The sequence below is a fragment of the Protopterus annectens genome, chromosome 16.part0 (genome assembly GCF_019279795.1).
Source record: "Protopterus annectens isolate FY-2018-M chromosome 16.part0, PAN1.0, whole genome shotgun sequence".
Taxonomy (NCBI): domain Eukaryota; kingdom Metazoa; phylum Chordata; order Ceratodontiformes; family Protopteridae; genus Protopterus; species Protopterus annectens.
In genome coordinates, this window is record NC_056750.1 from 247,572,130 (window position 1) to 247,594,949 (window position 22,820).

General features: G+C 45.0%; 1 protein-coding gene across 1 annotated transcript in view; it reads right to left on the reverse strand.

Annotated features, from left to right (window-relative positions):
- Window positions 1-22,820, reverse strand: part of FEN1 (flap structure-specific endonuclease 1) — a 607,423-nt gene that overhangs the window by 376,065 nt on the left and 208,538 nt on the right. The window contains exon 7 of the mRNA XM_044058601.1: window positions 12,940-13,006. Within this exon, the coding sequence (XP_043914536.1) occupies window positions 12,940-13,006 (67 nt within the window). The remainder of the gene's footprint in view (window positions 1-12,939; window positions 13,007-22,820) is intronic.

Here is a 22,820-nt window from a genome sequence, read left to right on the forward strand (position 1 = left end):
TTTATTCATCTAGCCGAGAGCTTACAAGGCCAAGGAGTTCTACTTGTGTTACTTGGTTGAGATATTTAGAAAAATTTGAAAATATCTCCATAAATCATAAAAACAGTTAATATATACCTGCAATAAACAGAGGTCAAATATTAATGCAGCTGTGTTTGCTACTGTGTAAGCTTTAAGATGAAATCTTTTAAAGCCTTGTACATAGTATGGTGTTGGATATTGATGCAAATATGATCAAGCAATATTAGACGCCTAGAAGCATCAGTAGGAGTTGATGCACCTGGAGGCGTCATAAGATGTAATGAGTTGTGGAAAACCCTTGAGGCGGCCACTGCTCTAGCAGAGTGTACCTCAATATTGTGGGGCATCTGCCATGAAAAGAGTAACAGAAGGCAATAGTTTTGCATATCTAGGAAGATGGTCTGTTTGGATACAGCTTTTCCCAGGGCCCTCGGGTGGAAGGATACAAAAAGCTGATTGGACCTTCTAATCCCAAAGACATGCATCTGGAGCATTTCTCCCCGGGCCTCCACTGAAAACAGGCTCTATGGAACATAGTCGGACATTCCCGGTCAACAAATGTTAAATAAAATAAATAAATAAATAATGCTCTTGTCCAGATAAAATCTTAGTTGCCTGTGGACATCAAGGGAGTGGAGTGCGCACACTCATTTTGTGGAGAAGGGAAAAAGGTGGGCAAGTGAATAGACTGGTTGAGGGACAGTTCATTGACCACCTTGGGCATGAAGGCATTGGTATGCAAAGTTACCCTGTCTTTGTGGAAGACAGTATAGGGAGGGGAGGCCAGGACCACTTTCAGTTCAGGGAGACTTCTGGCTGAAGTAAGGGCTACTAATAGGACAGTCTTCTAGGTACATATCTGTAGAAAGGCAGAGTCTGTTGGATCAAATAGGGCAGAGGTTAGTTTCTCCAGTACGTAGTTTAAATCCCATGGGGGGGTTGGCTTTCTGGGTGGTCTGATGGGAGTACCCCTTTCAGAAATAGTTTGACCTCCAAGAAGAGGTGGATCCACAGGCAAGCAAGCTGAAATGGCAGATAAGTGGACTTACTGAAGAGTATGAAAGTTCTGATTTTAGAAGCTCACACAGGCTAGGGGAATCTCTGCTTGGAAGGGGTCTAGTTGCCTTTGGAGACACCAACTGGAGAATAGTTTCCATTCTGAAATGTAGGATCTGCTGGTTGTAGGATTCCTGGCCTCCTGCAGGATAGATAGCACAGCCTCTGAATAAAGGTGTCTGAAAGGGATCAGAAGTTCACCACCCACAAGGTTAGGTTGAGGGTTTTCAGCTGTGGGTGAATGAGGCATCCCTTTTGTTGTTTGAGCAGGTCCACCTTGTGAGGCAACTTGTGGTGATTGCCCTTGGTGAGAAAAGTAGGGGGAACCAATGCTGCCTTGGCCAATGGGGGCTACCAGCAAGATGTTTGGCTTGTCCTTCCAGATTTTCAGCAGGACCTTCAGAATGAGTGGGAAGGGGGAAAGAAAGGAACAGCCCCTTCCAAAAAATCGAAAAGCCATCCACTCCATTCTAGTGGGGAGGGAGTTCTGAAGCAAAATAACTGAAGTTGTCTGTTCTGAGGGGTGGCAAACAGGTCCATTTGTGGTGTGCCCCATCGGTGGGCAAGGTCTAACACATCTGTGCAACATCCACTTGTGATGTTGAGAGAAGGATCTGCTAAGGCATCTGCCTGATGGTTGCCTTGAGAAAGAACGTAGAGCACCCGCAGTGCGACATTGTACTGGACAACTCCTATGCCTGAATTACAAGCTTGCAAAGTAGGATCTGGTCCTCCCTTGTTTGTTGATGTACCACATACAGTTGTGTTGTCTGAAGATTTGGAGGGGTCCAGCCAGTATGAGTAAGAAGGTCTTTAGGGCTAGCAGGAGCAGTCATTTTCTCCTCGCACTGATATGCTTCCTCTGGAGGAAGGGCTCCCACTGAGCCTGAAACCTTGAGGCTGTTCACAGTGGCCCCCCAACCTAGGTCTGAGGCATCTGTGTGCATAAAATTGCACAGGCTTGGTGGGTTGCAGAGAAGGCATGGATTCTGGTTTATTTGTTGAATCCACCACCTCAACTCCGTCTTTAGGCAGGGAAGGAAGGGGACCTGAAATTCAAAGGGGTGATTGTGTTGGGATTGGATGACATTTAAATATCACTTAAACTTCCTCATGTGCAACCTGGCTAGGGGCAGCATAGGAAGGGTAGCTGCCACAAGGCCTAGGAGATAACTGCCTGGCAGAGATGTGGTTGACAAGTAGTCCCTGGAAGAAACTGTCCAGGGAGTAGACAGTCTTGAGGAAGGAAGGTCTTAATCAGATCTGTCATTCTGCAGCCCAAGAAGGTTTGGTCTTGGGCTGGGGTGAGGAAGGATCTTTGTCAGATTCACAGTAAATCCCAGACTCTGAAGTAGGGACAGTGAATTTTAAGTGATGGAGCTTGCCTCGTCTGCTAAAATGGAGGTCATCCAGATAAGGGTAAATTTGTATGCCTTTTGTTCATGAGTAGGCTACTGCTGGTACTAGACACTTTATGAAGACCCTTGGTGTAGTAGATAAACCAAAGGGAAAGGCAGTAAACTGATAGTGTGAGGATGCACAGCAAAGCATAAAAACCTCCTGTAGTGAGTGAATGGGGATACGGAGGTATGCCTCCTTCAGGTCCAAAGTGGCCATGAATGCACTGGGTGGCAGTAGTGGAAGAAGGGTACGAAGGGATAGCATATGGAAGGAAGGAACCTGCAGTAAGGGGTTTAACCAGGACAAGTCCAGAATGGGCCTCCAAGGGCCATGGAAGAGCCTGAAATAGAACCCCCAACCTTTTTGGCCTGTGGGAACACACTCTATGGTCCCTTGTGAAAGCAGATCTAGATTGTTCTGGGGTATTAGGTGAGGCTGTTTTTTTGTGAGGGGAAGGGTATGCCTTGTGGTAGGGGGTTTTCCTGTCAGGTCTTAAAGTACCCTTTTTCCACTACTAAAAGGGCCCAGTGGTCTGAGGGGATATGTTGCCAAATGGGTAGACAGTGAGAGGCGGGTGGAGAGGGGAAGGTGATTTAGACAGTCATGCACTGTTGGATCCATCTGGAAAAGGCTGCCTGGGGTGTGTCGAGACATTCCTGGGGGATGAACATTTCCTAGATCCTGGGGGATGAAAATTTCCTAGACCCCTTCCTGTGTTTTGAAGGAGCAGGGGCCCTCCTGACGAAGGTGGGCTTAGCAGGGCAGTTTCTATACAACTTTGGAACCGGTTAGACTAATAAATAGTTATGGTCTTGAAGTTCCTTGCTTTTTTCCTGGAGACTTTTGAAAAGCTTTGTGGACTGCTTGCCAAACAGGAATTTATCATCAAGGGGTGCATCCTGGATCTAGTTTTTAAAACCATCAGGGAGTGGTTGCAATCCAAACCAAGAATATCTGCACAGTATAGAGGCTGGGGCAGCAGAAATAGCTGAAGCCTCATCATAGCTGCATTTTACAGAATGTCTGGCAACTTGTGCTGCTAAGAAAGGCTTGGATGCAAACCGAATCAGGCAAGGAAGAAAGCAATGAAGTTGCCTAGGAGACCAAGTTTGGGACTTATTTGACCATGTGTCTGAATTAATCGCCCTAAAGGCCTAAGTGAAAGTATACATTTTTTTTCCAAGCTGCCCAGAACCTTACCGTCTGTCAGATGGCAGAAGGGATGAGGAGGGGAATCTGTCTGGATTTTTTATCTGGAGCCACTGCAATGACAGCTGGGTCTGCCATAGGAGGCTTAGTGAGGTACTTGTGGTCATCAGGGACTTTGTAAAACCTGTCAGGTCTCTTGGGGGCTGGAGGCTGTGATTCAGGGGTTTTGGAAGCTGAAGCAAACGCTTCCAGGTAGGCTGGACACGCAGGGGGGATAGCAGAGAGAGGGAGACTTCATTTGTAGGAGTTCGAAGTACCTCTTTTGCACCTCAGTCATCTGAGCAGCATCCCACTAAGTACTCCATTTTGGAGATGGAGTCAACAAATGTAATACCTTCAGATGGGGAATCTCCTTCCAGGGAATCCTCATCTGGGAAGGAGTACTCCAGAGGGGAAGCTAGCTGGGAGGTGTATGCAAGAGATTCATCAGAAGAGAAGGAAGAGGAATCTTCCTCCTGAATGTGAGCTGGGGGGCTGGAGGTGGCTGAAGCAGGCCTGGGGCTGAGAGAAGACGAGGCTGGAGCCTTAAAGGCCTGAACCAGGGACTGGGAAAAGATTTGTCAGGCTGGTCTTCAGTAGGGGTAGATAAATGTTTTTCTTCCTCTTCAGAGGACTTGTCTCTGTGAAGATGAAGGCCTAGGATTGGTAGTCAGGCCTGTAGGAGAGGAGCCCTGTTCAGACGCAGTAAGCGGCCATCCAGTCAAGCCCGGTTCCCCCCTCAACACTGGTCGGAGTAACCTCCGTAGAAATGCCGACTGGACATTCTAGGGCAGCTTCCACCAAGGTACACACCTAAGTTCACCAATATGTCCAGATGTCCCTCAGCCCCTAGACTGGTAGTTGGAGGGATGGAGATGCAGCAGGCCTTGAAACCTTGGCGTTTTCAGGCAGCTCCACCACGATGTCAGATTCCATGCCTAGGGCTAAATGCTTATGTTGGTTTTCCACAAATAGTTTCAGGGCTGCCAGATGACTGCGTACGGTTTTTGGGACGAACGATTGACAAATGCTACAGGACAGATGGCTGTAGGACTGGCCTAAGCAAAACATACAAAGCTCATGAAAATCCTTGTGTGGAATCTGGCGACCACACTTAATTTCCCCTTTTTAGATGAGATCTGCTATAAACTGACAGCAACCAAAGCCCAAGTAAAATAGAGAAATTCCCAATGGGGTACCTGAAAAAATCTTTACCATGGAGAGGAGTGAGCAAGCCGACGTTAGACTGCGGCAGAGAAGTTCGAAGGTCTGTGCATACAAATGTCACATTTATGGCCCTGCGTGTGACGTCCCACAGACTTGGCAGCAATCAGGCTTAAGCTTTCGCATAGGAGCCGGACGTTCCTGTCGCATGAGGTGAAGGATCCCATAAGAATAGGACAAGCAGAGTACCACCCAAACCCTATTTAAGCACAACTTGTACCAATGGATGGGTAACTGGAAATTCACCACCTGGTCTGGCTCCTGTCTGTTGTACACAAACAGCCAGTAAAACACCTCCTGTAAATCAAATTGTGGGTCATTTGGGTTGCACGGATAGTATTTTAAAAGGCCCTAGTAGTCATTAGCCTAGTATATGCCTATGAACCTACAATCACCTCACCAAAATACCCTTATAAACATCTCCTAGCAGTATACTATGACCACTGTTCAAATTATGTCTGACTGAACACAAAGTATAGTTGCATAAACTTACCATAAACATAGATATTAACAGTGTATTCACTACCGCAGTCCTGACTTGTGGAATTCCCTACTGTGGAAGCCCAACGCCAGCCTGACTACCAGAGATTTTTTTCCCTCCTCCAGGTACCAGCAGATGCTCTCAGACATCATGTATGGGTATAAAAGGAGTCTGTTGCTACCATGACCTCAGTACTTTATTGCCCACACCATGTAGGAGTTTCCCTTCATGTTCAAGGTCAGGGGTCTGTGTCCCTGGATTCTGGAATAGTTAAGGAAGAGGGGGATCTTAACGGGTGAAAGTCCTAGCCCATCCCGTATGCCAGAGGGGAAGGAGGGAGGGAAATACTGCAACAGTGAATACACACCTACATTTACATAAGTGCCCACAACTGTACTACGTTCATATTTCACTGTTGCAGTCCTAACTTGTGGGATGATTCCCAAAGCTGAAAGGATGGACGAAAGACTTAAGGGACCAGAATGCCCTGCAAAATGGTAGTGGCAAATCCTGCTCTGGCTTTTGAAAAGCTAGAACAGTAATGTTTTGAAAGTATGCATAGAGGACCAAGTAGCTGCTTTCAAAATGTCCTTGACCACCCTTTTAAGAAAGGCAGCAGAGATAGCAGTGGCCCTAGATAAGTGGTTCCCAAACTTTTTCGATTCTCAGCTCCTTTGCTGAATCCAGGTTTTCCCAAGCCCCCTCCCCCAGTGGTATGGTCCAGACTTGCACAGACCTCATTGATCCCAGGATCACTCTCCCCCCATGACACGCACAATTGAATTCATATCCGCATTCTCTCCTCGCTCCCACTCTTCCAATCTCACAGTCACGCCCTCATTCATACCCACCTTCAATTATTCCTCTTCAGATCTCATAGTCACGCCCTCATTCATACCTGCCTTCAATCATCCCTCTTCTGATCTCAGGCACGCCCTCATTTATACCTGCCTTCAATCATCCCTCTCTTCCGATCTCAGTGTCACACGCCCAGCCACTTCATTCATGCCTGCATTCACTCACTCGCACTCTCCCGATCTCACACAGACTCTTCTGCTTTCATGCACACATTCACTCGCGCGCACACACAAGACACTCCTACAGGCATTCACTTACCTGCTGGCCTGGTTCCAAGTGCTCCAGGGCCCGATACTGGTCTGCTATACTTTATGCCAGTTCTGCTAAAAAGCTACATTGTAGGTCTAGACTTAGTTGCCCATGAACTAATCAGCTTAGCTGCAAAACAAACCGCAAACTGTTGACTGTTTTGCAACTAAGCTTATTAGTTTGTGGTGCCCCTGTGAGGAAGCCGCAGCTCCCCAGGGTGCCATGGTGCACACCTTGGGAACCCTTGCCCTAGAAGAAAGTGTCCCTACAGCCTCAGGAGGCTTCTTACCATGATGGCTATAGCAAACGGAGATACAGTGGAGACCTGCAGGCAAACTAGGCTCCCCTCAGAGATACTGGCAAAAGCTACAAACAGCTGGCCTGATTTTCTGACTTACTTTGTTCTATCCAAGTAGTAACACAGTTGTCTATGCATACCCAAAGAATGAACGCTGATACTTTCCCTCCCTGTTTTGAGGGTTAGGAAAAAATGTTGGAAAGTGTATGGTTTGATTTTGAGAACTCTGCCACCACCTTGGGTATAAAGGAAGGATTGGTCCAGAGTGATACTCTGCCCAGATGGAGGATGATGAAGGGCTCCACATACACAAGGGCCTGAAGCTCAAGACACCTTTCAGGTTGAGGTAATTGCTAGTAATAAGGCAGCCTTCCAGGGCAAGCTTATGTTCCATGAAGGAACTGGAGGTTTTCTGGAAGGCCTAATGTGGACAACTCTTCTCAGGAACTGTTTCATGAGGGGGTTGAGAAGGCAGATAGGCATGGATTTTAAGGAAGTACGAGACACCTTTTTGTCAAAAAGTCTGGACAAATGACAGGATGAAAGGAATCTGAGCTAGACAATGGTTTTGTCCCTTCTGTCTGCACCAAAAAGGTGAAGCTCTTCCACTAGGCAGAGTAAAGACTTCCTAGTGCTAAGTCTCCTGGCACCTTTTAAAATATCCAGGACCCATTTTGTCAAGGAGTGGCCCCTTCCATGAGATCAAGGTATCACCCATGCTAACAATTTCAGTAGTTGTAGGTTGGGGTGTATTGTGCCCCTGTTTGTAGGTATCTTTGCGACAGCTACCATGGCTCCCTATTGGTTAGGCTGAGTAAGACAGGGAACCAGTGCTGCCTCAGCCAATCTGAGGCCATGAGAATTACCCTTGGCCCCTCCTATTAGCAATACCCTGGGAAACAGTGGTATTGGGGGAAGGCATAGAGGAAAAGGCCTGCAGCACAAGGGAAGGAGACAGCATCGGTCTGAGGCAGACTTCCATTTTGTTCCTGGTGAAAAACCTTTCAAGTGAACATTCTTCGGAGGCAAAAAGGTCTACTAGTGGTACAACCCATTTTTTGGGTATGCAGAGAAATACTTCCAGGTTCAGTTGCCAGTCATGGGGGTCTGACAGGCTCCTGATGAGTTGATCTGCTAGTTGACTGCTTTCTGCCAAGTAGGTACTGTGCCATGAGGTGCAGCCCTGGAGAGCTTTCCAAACGTCCATAGCTAGATGGCAATGTGGACGAGAGTGGGTCCCCCCAGCTTTATATACCACATAACTGCAGTATTCTCTTGTCTTCACCGACAACTTTGGGTTTCCATTTCTTTCGGAAGGCAATTAGGCCTTTTTGGATTACCATGAATTTTTAAGCTTGTGCGCTCATTTTTGAACCCGGGAGTCCAATCTGCCTCAAGTTAGGAAGCTGTGGGCTCCCTAGGCTATTTCTGATGCATCTGTTGTCAGGGTAGAAACCTGAAGGGAAGGCCCGGATTGAGGGAACATACTTGGGTCCACCAGGCAATCTCCTTCCTTAAGCAAGGAAGTTTTATCTTGAAGGCGAGACTGGGAATGTTGACACCACACATTTTTGAGGTACCACTGTAGTTTCCTCATGTTCTGTCTCGTAGGGGGATCATGAAAATGTAAGAGGTCATGTACTCCAGGGCCCTGAGATGCACTCTGGCTGTGAAGTAATTCCTGACACTGTTTCTTGGAGTACAGGGTTATGAAGGAGACCTAGTCCTGAGGTAAAGAAGCCTTCTGAGGAGCGGTGTCCAGTAAGGTCCCCCAGAAGCACAATCCTGTTTGTGGGGTCAGATTTTTGTTCATTGACAGTGGAACCCAGAGGCTAGCAGATTTTTGGGTGCAAAGTAGGTCTGCTTCGAGTTTTTATAGGTTTGCTGTCTGAGGCAATTGTCCAAATAAAAGTAAATATAAATTCCCTTTGTACTGCAGAAGGACATCACTGGAGATTGGCACTTTGTGAAGACTATGGGAGTAGTAAACAAGCCAAAGGGCAGAATGTAGAAATGATGGTGCCCGATACCTGCTGTGAAGTGCAATAACCTTCTGATACCTCTATAGGAATATAGAGGTAAACATATTTTAGGTCCAAGTTTACAATGAAGGTATTTGGGGAGATCATGGCCAGTAATTTTTGACTGAATTTTGGGACATGTAAAAATCAGCAGAGCCTCAACATGTCTAGAATCGGCCTCCAGATATAGTCTCAATACAAGGAAGAGTCTGGAGTAAAAATCTTTTTCCTTGCAACTGTCCTGGTACAGGTTCCACAGAGCCTGGAGTGCATAGTAGCTTGCTCTGGGTCAAGGCCTTAGACTTGGTTTATTGGAATGTCTGGGAAGCCTAAGTGAATCAAGGGTTGACTAACCCCTCAGAATAATCTTTAGCACCCACAGATCCTTGGTAATGACAATCCAGTTTTAGCAGAACAGTGACAGGCCCCCCCAGTCCAGGTGGGGGCAGATGGGGAAGGGGGTAGAGGGAGGATGGGAGTAGGGTGTACCATGCAACAAGTTAGGGTTGCTGGGGATCGATCGCACAGGCCTAATGGGTCTGTGCCATTGTCTGGGCTACTGGTGAGGTCTTTGGCTCCTTTCCCTTTTTGCCTGGAGGGGGGCTGGAAGACACTAATGTTTAGTAGGGTAATTCTGTCTGAAACAAAGGGGTTAGACTCAAGGAAAGTCCCTGTTTGCATGGACTTGCCTTATTCTCCATGAACTTGAGGGCTTCAGCCTGGCATGTCTTGCCTTGGAAGCTTTTAGCAGGCAGCAGCCCCAGGATCAGTCATCTTAGCTGCAGAGCAGTGTGCATTTAGCCACCGGAGAGCAGGAGTTGCGTAGTTTCATTAATTCCTTTAATGGACTGGTTTTCAATTTCCATCAAGTTTCATTTCATCTGCTCCAGAATAGTTTCCTGATACCGGACCAAATGAAACCGGCAGTTCAAAGTCCTCATGAAGAGGCTAGCAGGGGTGTAAGCCTTACTTCCTTTCCAAATCTGTCTAAGGTTCTACTTTTATCAGTAGACGAGGGATTTTTGTTAGAGCCAACATTTGCACTCTTAGGGTCTGGAGTCGCATCATCAGGATCTGCCACAGGGTTCTTGAAGTGCTTGTGGGAATTAAGAACCCTGTAAAATCTGTCAGGTTTCTAGGAGCAGGGGGGAAACAAATCTGCAGGCAAGGAAGAATCCAGAAGACATTGTTTACCACTTCTAAGACTGAGGTTATAGCAAGAGGCTTGTGCTCAGGGAGATCAAGACATTTCCTAATACTCTTTTGGATTGGGGGAGGGGCTGAGCTTTCCATTTGAAGTGCTTCTATAAGGTATGCTAAATTTCTCATAAGGAAATATCCTTGGGAGATAGGCTGCAGCAAGGTTCTCCTCAGAGTCAGAATCCCTATAAGAAGTGAAGAAAGCACCCTCAAAGGTGGACTCATCCTGAACAAATTCATCAGAATCCAGAGTGTCAAACAAATTCTGGAGGGGTGCCCCTTTTTTACCTGGGGAGATCTCAGTGGAAGGAAGGTGTCTGGGATTTAACAATCAATCAAATCTTTAACCAACCTCACAAGGTCTTCTTGGTAGGCCTAGACCAAGACAGGGCAGGCCTAGCTTTCTTGCGAGTGGCCTCTGTTTAGGTCTAAGGCCAACCTCAACACCCAGACTCCCGTGAACAGTAGGCCAAAGTGATCTGTTGATGCAAACAGTCGCTGGAAGCCCAAGCCCTGCATAGTAGTCCAGGAGCCAACCAATAAACGAAGTCCTTCAGCTTGCAAGGAAGAGAGGCATCCAGAGGCATATCAGACTCCAAAAAGGTCTCTATAAAGGCCTGTGCCACCACCTCTGCCTCAGAAGAGGGTTGCGAAGGCGCCACCTTCACAATGGCAAGCCTAGGAGGACTGGCTGCGACTCATCTGAAACTCTAAACCTGAAGTGCTTTTCCTTTTTCTGCCTAGGGTGATCTACTTCAGTTTGACAGGTGCATGACATGTGAATAGCGCGACTAAAATGTTTAGCGAGAATTTCGGCCCTACTCTTAATAGCTCTAGTATTAAAGCAAACAAAACAGACAGTTGGGGGGGACGTGTTCTAGTCCCAAACAAGTCACAAAAAGGGTGAAAGTCCTGGTGGGGTACCCATTTGCCACAGTTTTAAACAATTAAATTTCTCAGAATTAAGTCAAAAGACACAGGGAAAGCTCTTCAATGGGGTACGTAGCTTTAGGTGTCTTCTCTGGTCCAAACCAATACACACTGACTGGCATTCTGCTTTGGACTCAGACAGCAAGAACAAACAGATCATGGCGTCAGAAGAAACCCTTTACAACTATGCATGGCAATGTAGAAGAAACCCTTTACAACTATGCATGGCAATGTAGAACAGTGTCCAACTCCTGGAGGAGGGAAAATCTGTGGTAGATGGGCCAACTAAGGGTTCTATGGCAGGAAATTCCACAAAGACAGGACTGCAACGGTGAAACACTGATCATTTATTCCGGTTTTGTAATTGGGGCCTCCCCCTGCAAAGTTACTGAGTTGACATGTATATAATCTGCAAACATTTCTGCAGGACAGTTTAAGAGGAGATTTGTTTATATTTAACACACATGCATACAAGTTATGCCAGAAGAAAAAAATTGCATTAGCAAAATATGAAATAGTAGCTAGCCTGCCCATTGGCAAGAAAGCACGGCTGAAGTTGCACTTTCCCAAAACAGAATATGTTAGAATTCCTCACCAGTGCAGTAACCTTTAGGCTAAATGAGTTGTTCCTTGCACAGGACACAGGCCAACTTTAAAAAGCTATGGCTCCACCCACTCCTTCACTGACTGCTGATTGTCCAGTCCCAGGGAGGGGAAATGAGCAGAGTGAAAATTTCTTACAGACTTAATTGCCCATGCAGTAACAGAACAGCACAACAGTCCTGAACTAATCAAACCAGAAAGACAACAAAGTATCCAAACTACTGTACACAAAAGTAGAAGGGATTAAGGTTGAGTGCGACTACAGCAGCAGTGAAGAAATTGAATGTCAGTTATGGGCAAGTGCAACTTACACAATTGTACTGTTGATCATTCCTATTGCTGCAGCAGTCCTTAAGGTATCTGGGTTAAGTACTAAAGCAAAAACTGGGAGGAGGAAGGATTTTGGGGGGGGGGGGGGCGGTCAGGTGTCCCTGGAGAATGGTCCTAATAAAGTTGGAACTAGACCAAAAAAGGAATCCAGTCTGTAATGCATTGAAAAGCTAGACAGCCAAGTATCTACCACTAAAATGCTTCTACAGTCCATCCCTTTCCAGTAGCCTTAACAGCCAAGGCTCTTGATGCTGCCTAGAATACTTACCACAGCGGGAACAAAATCTAGCAGGACAAGCACCTAGTGTTCATTTAGACACGGTGTCCTTTTTGTCCCATGAAAACAAATAAATAGCTGGTCAACTTTTCTAAAGGGCTTAGTTTCACTGGAGGTTACTAGGCTAGTGGCCCTGGAGTCCCTACAGGCCTAACCATGTTAACCCAGAGTTGCCTCAACTGTCTGATTAGATGGATGCTTTGTCTCACAAAAGTCAAAGTTTACACAAGCAGAACAAATTCTCATTAGAACCAAAACAATACATCAAACGCCAAGTAAAAATCTCAGTTCCTGACAAACTTCAGATATTATGAAAAAATACTAGGTTTCTTGAAGGGGTAATATCACTTAGTCAAAGCATAGATAAAATGCTATTTTAGTCAAAATGTAGATAAAATGCTATTTTTCTTAAAATGGCAATTTGAGTGGAGGGCTTCCCTGAGATGCTTCTTCTCAAGTTAGCAAGAAAGTACTTAAAGCTTCACTGACTGGTTAATCTCAAGCAGAATAGAGTGAATGAGTATGTTTGTGCACATACATGGGAGTGTGATCCTTTTGAAGCTCTTCACTTGTTTTCTACATAGGAAAACCCATACAGCCTAAGGGCTACTGCAACAGTGGGCATGAAGAAAGCTCTGCAACAATAACGGATAAAGGTGATGCACAGTGGATCACATTGACTATCCATAATGCTTCCTTACGGAATTCTGCCATCACAGCAACATCCATTCTTCAGACAAGACCATCTTCCTCAAACAAAAGCAGCAGTAATCAAAATATTGACAGTTTACCACAAACATACCTGTTCATGTGTCAGCCCCATTTCTTGAAGTACTTTGTTTATGTGGAATTCTTGAACTGCAAGCTTTCTGAAAAATAAATTTTAGAGAGCAAAAATTAGGGTACAAAAATATGAAGGTAACAAGACTGAGAGAGCCCAAAGATGTTCCAGTGTAAACAATGGATTCTGCTCAAAACTGGAGCCAATGTTAATTGCAAAGTAGCAAATGCAGCCATCTAGAATACAGCAACACACAAACCAAGTGCAAAACCTTTACAGAGCAGTACCATAACGCCAGACACAAAACACAAGATACTCCTGAAATATACAATCTAGGCACCAAACCACAAATACTTTACTTTACTTTGGAGACTGGAGTGTAATAGAAGCAGCTTGTCATAACAGTAGATGTTATAGTGTGCCCACTTTTGAGAATTTTTCACATACAAGACTTCTGCTGAAGGCCCGATGTCTGATCTGACTTGAGAGTTAATCACCCTTCCCCTTCAGGCCAGGTGGAAACCTTCCCACCAGGATGGGTATTTGCAATAAGAGGGATGTACACCAATGTAGTTTTAAGTTGCAGTCGGCCTTTAGGAACCTCCAAGCTGCCTCTCCACAGCTTAAGTCAATCTAAGGATGGATGATGACTTGTAAAGGCAAGAGAGTGAGGATAGTTTCCATCCAAGCCTCTGGGTGCCCACAGGAAAGGAACTGGAGGGGTGGGGGTTAAGACAGTACTGCAACAATGAACATACTCAAAACCTACAATTGCAGCAAGCTTCTAACACAACCATATAAATTACTCTAGCTCACACCTGGAATCCCTTTCCACTTAAAATAGAAGTATCCCCATAAGTTCCATTTCAAACTAAAACTCAAAACACTACCTTAAGACCTGGTCCTGCCCTTGCCATGCTCAGACCTCATCTCCAATGATTTTTTTCCCCAATTTCTACTTTTGATTACTAAGTTTTTCACTTTTTATCCACCTTTCCTTCTTTTGCTCCAACACTCCAATTTACAGTTTATCTATAAACCGGTTCTTGTAAATATGCCTACTCAGGGTTTATCCTGCTACTATTGTTTGGATTTTGTGAAACTTGTATATTGTAATAGGAGCTTTGCACTTCTGAGCTAAAGGCCCATTTTCAGTGGAGACCCGATGTACCAACCCGGTTAACAAATTTGTTACATCATTTACTGGTGCTTTAGTCTTTACTCACAAGATTCACAATCCGCATGGACCAGTAAAAGCCTGGCCTGGAGGATGTGTTGACTAAAGCAATGCTTGTAGGATTGCTGTAACAAATCCTGCCTTAAGTGTAAAGGTAATACCCAGGTCTTCCTGCTTAGAGAAGATCTGAACTCAGGACCAGACTGCTGCTTCTAGACTGAGCTTATCTCTGTAAGGGAGGATGTAGTGGCATACTGCCATTCTAGCTGAATGTACTGTTATATGTTCAAGTGCAGATTTGCCATGTAATGAGTAGTGAACAAATAGTGGACTAACCACTTACACATGGTCCACTTACAAGTCTTCCCACATTATTCTCTGTGAACAATACAGATTAAGTGCTCTATTTTTTTCTGTTGTCCTTTATCTCATCCATGTAGAGTCTTAAGGCCCTATGCACATCAAGGGAGTGTAAAATCCGATCTCTTGGAATGCAAACGTCCCAATTTAAAGATGTAGAATAGTTGCGTGCACATCAAGGGAGTGTAAAATCCTCTCTCCTGAAATGTAAATGTCCCAATTTAAAGATGTAGAATAGTTGCGTAAAATCTTAACATAACTGTAGCTAATGTGCAGTAAGAGGGATGTACACCAAAGCAATTTTTAGTTTCTTGCACAACCGGCCTTCTGTTTTGTCACCACTTTCCCCAGAGCCCTGGGATGAAAGGAGACAAACTGGTCCGTTTTTCTGATAGGCAGGTTAGGTCTTACCTTAAAAAACCTATGCACATCAAGTGAATGCAAGACTCACTGTCATTCTGTAGATGGGCAAAGAAAGTGAGAAGGTGAATAGCTTGGTTTAAGGATAGCTCACTGGCCACCTTGGGTATGAAGGAAAGGTTGGTTCCAAGTGTTACCCTGTCCTTGTGGAAGGTGAGGAAAGGGGGGCTAGCCATGTGGGCCTGTAACGCCAACACTCTTCTAGCTGACGTCAAGGCTATTAGACTAGTTTTCCAAGTGCAGAGAAATCCCAAGACTCTGGTAACCATTCAGGCCGACTGAGGGCTACATGCAGGCAGATAACTCAAAATGTAATGACTGCAACAGTGAAACATGATCAAGGTATTTCTGGGACCTTCAAGTGCATCTGAACTTTAGGTATTCAATTTTACAGACAGCACAGTTGTGTAAAATCTTACCATAACTTTAAATGTCCTTCTCTTCTATATGCTGCTGTATCCATAACATGTGGGAGTCTGCCTCTGGTCAACTCATACATCTGGCCATTTTTCAAAAGATAGTTGCTACTGTGAAGGTACATGTGATGTACCGCGGCCATAAACAGACATCTGTTATAAAACTGAAGTCAGTACGCACCTTACCTCAGATTCAGCGAATATGGAGTGGGTACTCTGGAGTCAGGCAAGTGTCAGGGGGAAGGCAGGGTGGGAAACTATACGTACAGCAGCATATAGAAGGAGAAGGACATCTAAAGTTATGGTAAGATTTTACACAACTATACCATGTCCTATTCATATGCTGCTGTATCCATAACATGAGGGAGAGTGCAAAAGCTCATGTTATTAAAACTGAGTGGAGGAACAGAGACATTTTCCACAAAGCCATGAAGGATGGCTCTGGCAAATCCTGCTTTGGAATGATGTCCAACTTGGTGTTTGGCGAAGGTATGGACAGATGACCATGTAGCTGCTTCTAAAATGGCAGCTGTAACAAAACCTCTTACAGAAGGCACGAGGAGGAGGACACAGCCCTAGTGGAATGCGCCTTTACTGGTAAAGAAGCCTTTTGCCATGGGCTTTATAGCAAAAGGAAATCGTACGAGAGATCCATGAGGAAACGATTTGCTTGGAAACAGGATGTCTCAGGGCTCTTGGGTGGTAGGAGAAAGCCTGCGATTTACTGACTGATTTGGTCTTGGCCACATAGTATCAGAGTTGTCTATGTCCATTCAGCAGGGTTTTGAGGCAAAGGAAGGTAGGAAGGTTGATGGCCTGATTCAGGAGAAGTTTATTACAAACTTTGGGCATGAAGGATGTGTTAGTATGAAAACAAACCCTGTCCTCGTGGAAAAATGTAAAAGGATGAGAGGTCATGAGGGCTTGAAGTTAAAAAAAAAACCCTTCTGGCAGAAGTAATGGCCAAAGAGGATATTTTCCATGTACAGTGTTGGAGAGAGAATGGTCCTTGGCTGGCTCAAAAGGTGGTAGGGTTAACTTTTCCAGAACAAAATTTAGATTCCAAAGGGGGGGTGTTCCTTGGAGGTCTAAGGTGTAGTACCCCCTTCAAAAATAGCTCTAGTCTAGAAGCTTGGGGGGGGGGGACATGCCAAGATAGCAGATGTGTGCCTTAATGGAAGAATAAGCCAGAGTTACAGTGCACACAGCTAAGACAAAAGCACTAGTGGTTCTACAGTCAGTGGTTGGACGTTTTGTTTTAGACACCAAACAGAAAACCTCTTCCACTTTGGTAGATAGGATGTTCTGGCCTCCTAAAGAACCTGAAGCATGTCCTCTATGTAAAAGGTGTCTGAAGGGAATCAACACCCTATCACCCAGAATTTAAGGTTCAGGGTGGATAGTTGGAGGTGTATGAGAGTTCCCTTGTGTAAGCAGGTCCATCCAGTGGGGTTAACTTGTGGGGATTGCTCTTGACTAGATGATGTAATAGGGGGTCACCAACAAGATTTGTGGTTGTGTTCTCTGAATCTTCAGCAGAACGTTTTGTATGAGTGGTAAGGGGGGAATGCATAAGTGAACATCCCCTTCAAAGGAAATGAAAAGTACAGTTGGGTACACTTACCATAAATGTAGATATTAAGAGTGTATTCACTGTTAGTCATACTTGGGTTATCCGCCTGCAGGTAGCCCTCAGTCAGTCCGAATACCAGAGACTTAGTATTCCTGCGGATGCTGTCGCTTCTTCCATGACGTCAGGTAGTCAGGGGTATAAAAACAGGCAGCAGACACCATTACATCAGTTTTTCTTGCCCCCAAATGGAGAGCTAGGATATGGTGGGGAAAACACCAGTAAAAAGTAAATACCAATACCAGTAGGAATAGCCATAGAAAGGAGAGAAAGAAAACCAGGGGGCTGGAGGGAGGGAAACCAGGACTGCATCAGTTAACACTCAACATCTACATTTATGTAGAGTGTATACAGCTGTACTATGTTCATGTTTCACTGTTGCAGTCATCATACTTGGTTGATTCCCAAAGTTGAGGAAGGGTGGAGGCAGTCAAGAAGAGTTGGGGCTGGCTGGTAGGTCTTGCAAGACCGCTGTAGCAAAACCTGCCCTGGATTTGGAAAAGATAGGCAGGTGGTAATGCTTGGTGAAGGTGTGTACAGAACTCAAAGTAACTTCCAGGATGTCCCTGGTAGGGACTCCCCTGAGAAATGTTGAAGAGGTGGATGTAGCCATAGTGGAATGTGTTCTGACCCCCTAAGGGGTTGGCTTGTCATGGTGCTTGTAGCAGAAATGGGATGCAGTGTGCTATCCATTTGGAAATTGTTTTGAAATGGCCTTGCCCTCTGCCCCTGTTGCATAGCTGACTAGCAACTGGTCAGATTCCCGGAAAGGCTGGTCATCCAAAGAGTGCAGGATCCTTTCCCCTCAACTCTGAGGATTAGGGAACAAGGTTGGCAAATGGATGGAGTGGTTGAGAGCCACACTGGACACCAGTTGAGGCATAAAGTGTTAGTCCTGAGGGAAACTGTCAGCATGGAAAGTAATGAAGGGTTCCACAGCCATCACTGCTTGTAACCCAGACACTCTTCTAGCTGAAGTGATGGTTAGAAGCAAGGTGGTTTTCTAAATAGAGGACTTTTAACTCTGCTAAAGCAGCAGGTTCAAAAGGGGTAAGAGTGAGCTTTTCCAGTACAAAGTTAAGGTCCCAAGCAGGGGTGGGTGCTCTCCTTGGTGGCCTTGGGTGAGAATAGTGGTGGCTCAGTAGTGTAATGAGCGGAGATGGCAGAGACATGGATCTTAATGGAGAAGGATAGGCCTCTGTGGGGTAGTTCTGCTAGGTAATCCAGGAATAGAGCTAAGGAGGGCAGCACTGTGTCCTTTCCTTTAGACTGAATCCAAGAATACCTTTTCCACTTAGCATAGGATTTCCTTGTACTGGGCCTTCTGGCTTCAAGGATGACATCTAGCACCTGTTTGCTTAGGGTTGCTGGTGAAGTATTAAAGGAATAAGCCAGGCTACAAGATTTAGGATTTGCAATTGTGGATGCAAAATCTGTCCCTCCTGTTGAGAGAGCAGGGTTGGGGTCTGGTGTAAAATGCCAGGGTGGCACCATTGTCAGACTGCACAGGAGTGGGTACCGGTGCTGGCATGGCCAGTCCAGGGCAATCAGAATTATCCTCGAACTGTATTGTTTTATCTCGAGTAATACTCGAGAGAAGGGGCAGAGGGGGAACGGCATAGATTGAGAGGTTTTCCCATTAGAAGGATAGGGCATCCACATTCCAGGCCCTGCTGCTAGGGTTCCTGGTGCAGAATTTGCTTAGTTGGTGGTTGCAAGGGGAGGCAGAGAGATCCACCTCTGGGGTCCCCCCCATTTCTGAATCAGAAGGCTGAAGGCGATGGGCTCCATTTCCACTCGTGTGGGTCTAGATTTGTGCTTACGTCGTCTGCCAGTGAGTTTTGTTTGCCTGGCAGGAAATGAGCTTGTAGATGGACTTAGATGTCCAAAGCAGTGTTCCACAGGGCCATGGCTAACCTGCAGAGTGGGTAAGAATGGGTTCCCCCCAGCTTGTTGATGTACCACAGAACTGTGGTGTCTTTTTATCAGCAGCTGCCCTGGAAAGAATAGGGATCTGAAAGCTATCAGGGCATTCTGTACAGCTAGCATCTCTTTTTGGTTGATGTGCAAATGAATTTGACTTGGGCTCCAGGGGCCCTGAACACATTTGCCAGCTATATGAGCCCCCCATGCATAATCTGACGAGTCTGTGATCAGGGTCTTGGCGGAGTGGGGTTGAGCAAAAGGCAGTCCCTTGTGGTTGAAAGCTTTTGCCCACCAAAGGAACTCTGTCGTTAGACAAGGTATGATAGGAAAGTACAGTTTTGTACCTACCATAAATGTAGATGTTAGAGTGCTAATACAGCTGCAGTCATCACACCTGGGTTATCCCGCCGTCAGGCGGGTCCTCTGTCGGCCGAATTCCAAAGTCTAGGTCCAGCGTCTGTTGTAGTCACTTCTTCCCTGACGTCAGTGCGGCAGGGGTATAAGAGAGGCAGCAGACGCCATTTTCTTCAGTTTTTCTTGTCCCAGATGTCAGGTGCCCCCAGAAAGGAAGGCAAAACATGATGTTATGCAAACATACATAAGTAGATAAATCAAAACAGTAGTTGCAAGCAAATACACCATAAAGAAATACCCCAAATAGGTTGTATGTTAAAGGTGTTTGTCATAAGCCCTGTCCTAAGAGGGGATGGAGGGAGGGTAACCTGGACTGCAGCTGTATTAGCACTCTAACATCTACATTTATGGTAGGTACAAAACTGTACTATGTTCATCGTGCATACAGCTGCAGTCATCACACTTGGGTAGAATCCCAAAGCTAAGTAAGGGTGGCTGGTACTAAGCAGAATTAGGAGGGGCTAGAATGCCCTGCAGGACTGCTGTGGCAAAGCCCGCTCTAGATTTTGAGTATAGTGGAAGGTGGTAGTGCTTGGAGAAAGTGTGCACTGAACTCCAAGTGGCTGCTTTCAAAATGTCCTTGGTAGGGACCCCCCTGAGGAAAGCTGCAGAGGTAGCTGTAGCCCTGGTGGAGTGGGATCTGATGTATAGAGGCACTGATTTTCCATGAAACGAACAAAAGCGTATGCAGTGGGCTATCCATTTTGAAATGCTCAGTTTGGAAATGGCCTTTCCTTGAGCACCTGTAGCATAGGACACAAAGAGCTGCTCAGATTTCCTGAATGACTTTGTTCTGTCCAAGTAATAACGAAGTTGCCTGTGAATGTCCAAGGAATGTAGTAGACTCTCACCTTTGTTCTGTAGGTTTGGATAAAAGGTAGGTAAATTAATAGTCTGATTCAAAGCTACACTGGATACTACCTTTGGCATGAAGGTAGGGTTGGTTCGTAAGGAAACCCTGTCCTGATGGAAAATGAATGGTTGCACAGCCATGAGGGCCTGTAGCTCCGAAACCCTGCGTGCTGAGGTAATAGCCAGAAGGAAGGCTGTTTTCCACGACAAGTATTGTAACTCTTGCTGAAGAAGCCGGCTCAAAAGGAGGCAGGGTCAGCTTTTCCAGTACGAAGTTGAGGTCCCAAGCTGGGACTGGTGGTTTCCGTGGGGGTTTTATATTTTTTGCCCCTCTGAGGAACTGCCTTAATAGAGGATGTGAGAATAAAGGAGGATCCGTATTGTATTGTGCTGAAATGGCTGAAGCGTGGATCTTGGAGAAGGAAAGGCCACTGTTTAACATCTCAGCTAGGTACTGTAAAATTTGAGGTATATTTATTACCCAAGGATTCTGGCCCTTTGCATGATTCCAGGAACAAAATAGTTTCCATTTGGCGGAGTAGGTTTTTCTAGTAGAGGGTCTCCTGGCCTCCAAGATGACATCCTGCACCTCCTTGGAGAGGAGTCTCTGTTGAGAAATTAAGATATTCTCCATACAGCTAGATTTAATGTTCTGAGCTGACTGTGAAGGGTTTTGTAGTTGTGCTGTGACAACAGAAGAGGAACTTGAGGTAGGATCCATGGTGGTGAGTGTGACAGGCTCCTTAGGAGAGGATACCAGTGCTGTTGTGGCCAGTCTGGAGCAATGAGAATCATTTGTGGCCTCTCTGCTCTGATTTTTAATAGGACTTTGGGTCGGTAGAGGCGGGAAGGCATACTGTCAATTTTGTCCAATTGAACGAGAGTGCGTCCACTTTCCAGGCCTGTGGATGATAGGTCCTTGAGCAGAATTTCTCCAGCGGGTAATTTCTGTGGGTAGCAAATAGATCTAGGTCTGGCTGTCCCCATGCCAGAGTTATCCTTGAGAAGACTTGAAGATGTAACTTCCATTCGTGTGGGTCTGTCATATTTCTGCTTAAGTTGTCTGCTAGTGTGTTCTCCTTCCCTGGCAGGAATTGTGCCTGTAGCTGAATTTGTAATTCCAGTGCTGTGTTCCACAGGGTCATAGCTTGCCTGCATAGGGGGTATGAATGAGTCCCCCCTTGTTTATGTACCACATGACTGTGGTGTCTGTCCTTATTAGTAGCTGGCCTGGATGCAGTAGGTCTTTGAAGGTCATAAGAGCATTTTGCACGGCTAGCATCTCCTTTTGGTTGATGTGTAGGTGCATCTCTTTTTGGGACCATTTTCGCTGAATGCACTGATCTGCCATGTGTGCGCCCCAGGAGTAGTCTGAGGCGTCTGTTGTGATGATTAGAGTTGCTTGTGGTAAACAGAAAGGGAGACCTGTGTTTCTTTGGCATGCTTGAGCCCACCACAAAAATTCCTTTTGAAGGCATGGAATGAGTGGTATAATTGTTTCCAAGCTGTGGCTGTGTTGAGACCGCAAGTTTTTTTTAGGTACCATTGTAGTTTCCTCATATGCAGCTTTGCACATGGTCTTAGGATGCAAGATGCCAGGAACCCCAGAGCCTGCAGGACTTTCCTTGCAGTTAGCCTGGTTAAAGTTGCCATTTTGTTGAAGTATTGAGACAGTTGCCCTTGTTTGTCTGGCGTGAGGTGGGTCGTTGTATTTAAGCTGGCACCCAGGAAAATTATCTGTTGAGAAGGTATTAGTTTTGATTTCTTTTTGTTCACTGTGTAACCCAGGTAATTTAACAGTTATTACAAACGCCAGATGCTGCAATAGAATGTCCTTGCTGTCCGCTTGGATCAGGCAGTCATCCAGATATGGGTAGATTTGTATTCCTTGTTGTCTGCAGAAGGCAATTACTGATGCCAGGCATTTTGTAAAACACTCTGGGCGCAGTAGATAAGCCAATGGCAATGCAGAGAATTGGTAATGGGTTGAACCTGTAAGAAATCTGAGGTATCTTCTGCAATCTTGTCCGATAGGGACATGCAGGTATGCCTCCTTGAGGTCCAACGTTACCAGCTAAGACTCCTTGCCCAGTAAAACGAAAACCAGGCTCCAAGAAATGAAAAGTCCACTTTATTCACCACTTCTCAAAACCAAGCAACAAATTTGAAATTGACAGGATATACTAAGCGCTTTCACCCCGTATAACGTAGGGCAGAGTATAAAACTTAGAAAATACACTGCAGTTTAAATACTTGTTGAATATTCAACTCCACGCCCATAATTGACAAATTAGTTAAAATTTCATAGGTAAAACTGTCAGAATTCAAAATTTTAAGCATGTAAAGTTGTTCAAAATGACTATCAAAATGCTACCTAAATTGGTATTAAAATTTAATTGTAAATATAAAATATATATAATATATTGCATAATATATAAATATATATTACATAAACATCCTAGATTGTAAATAATAAATTTGTCATATATAAGTAAAAAGCATAATATTGTATCAACCATGAAAATATTTAAAATATAGAAATAATGTAATTATATATATATACATATATATATATATATATACATATATATATATATACATATATACATATATATATATATATATATATATATATATATATATATACACACATATACATATATATACATATATATATATACATATATATATATATATATATATACAC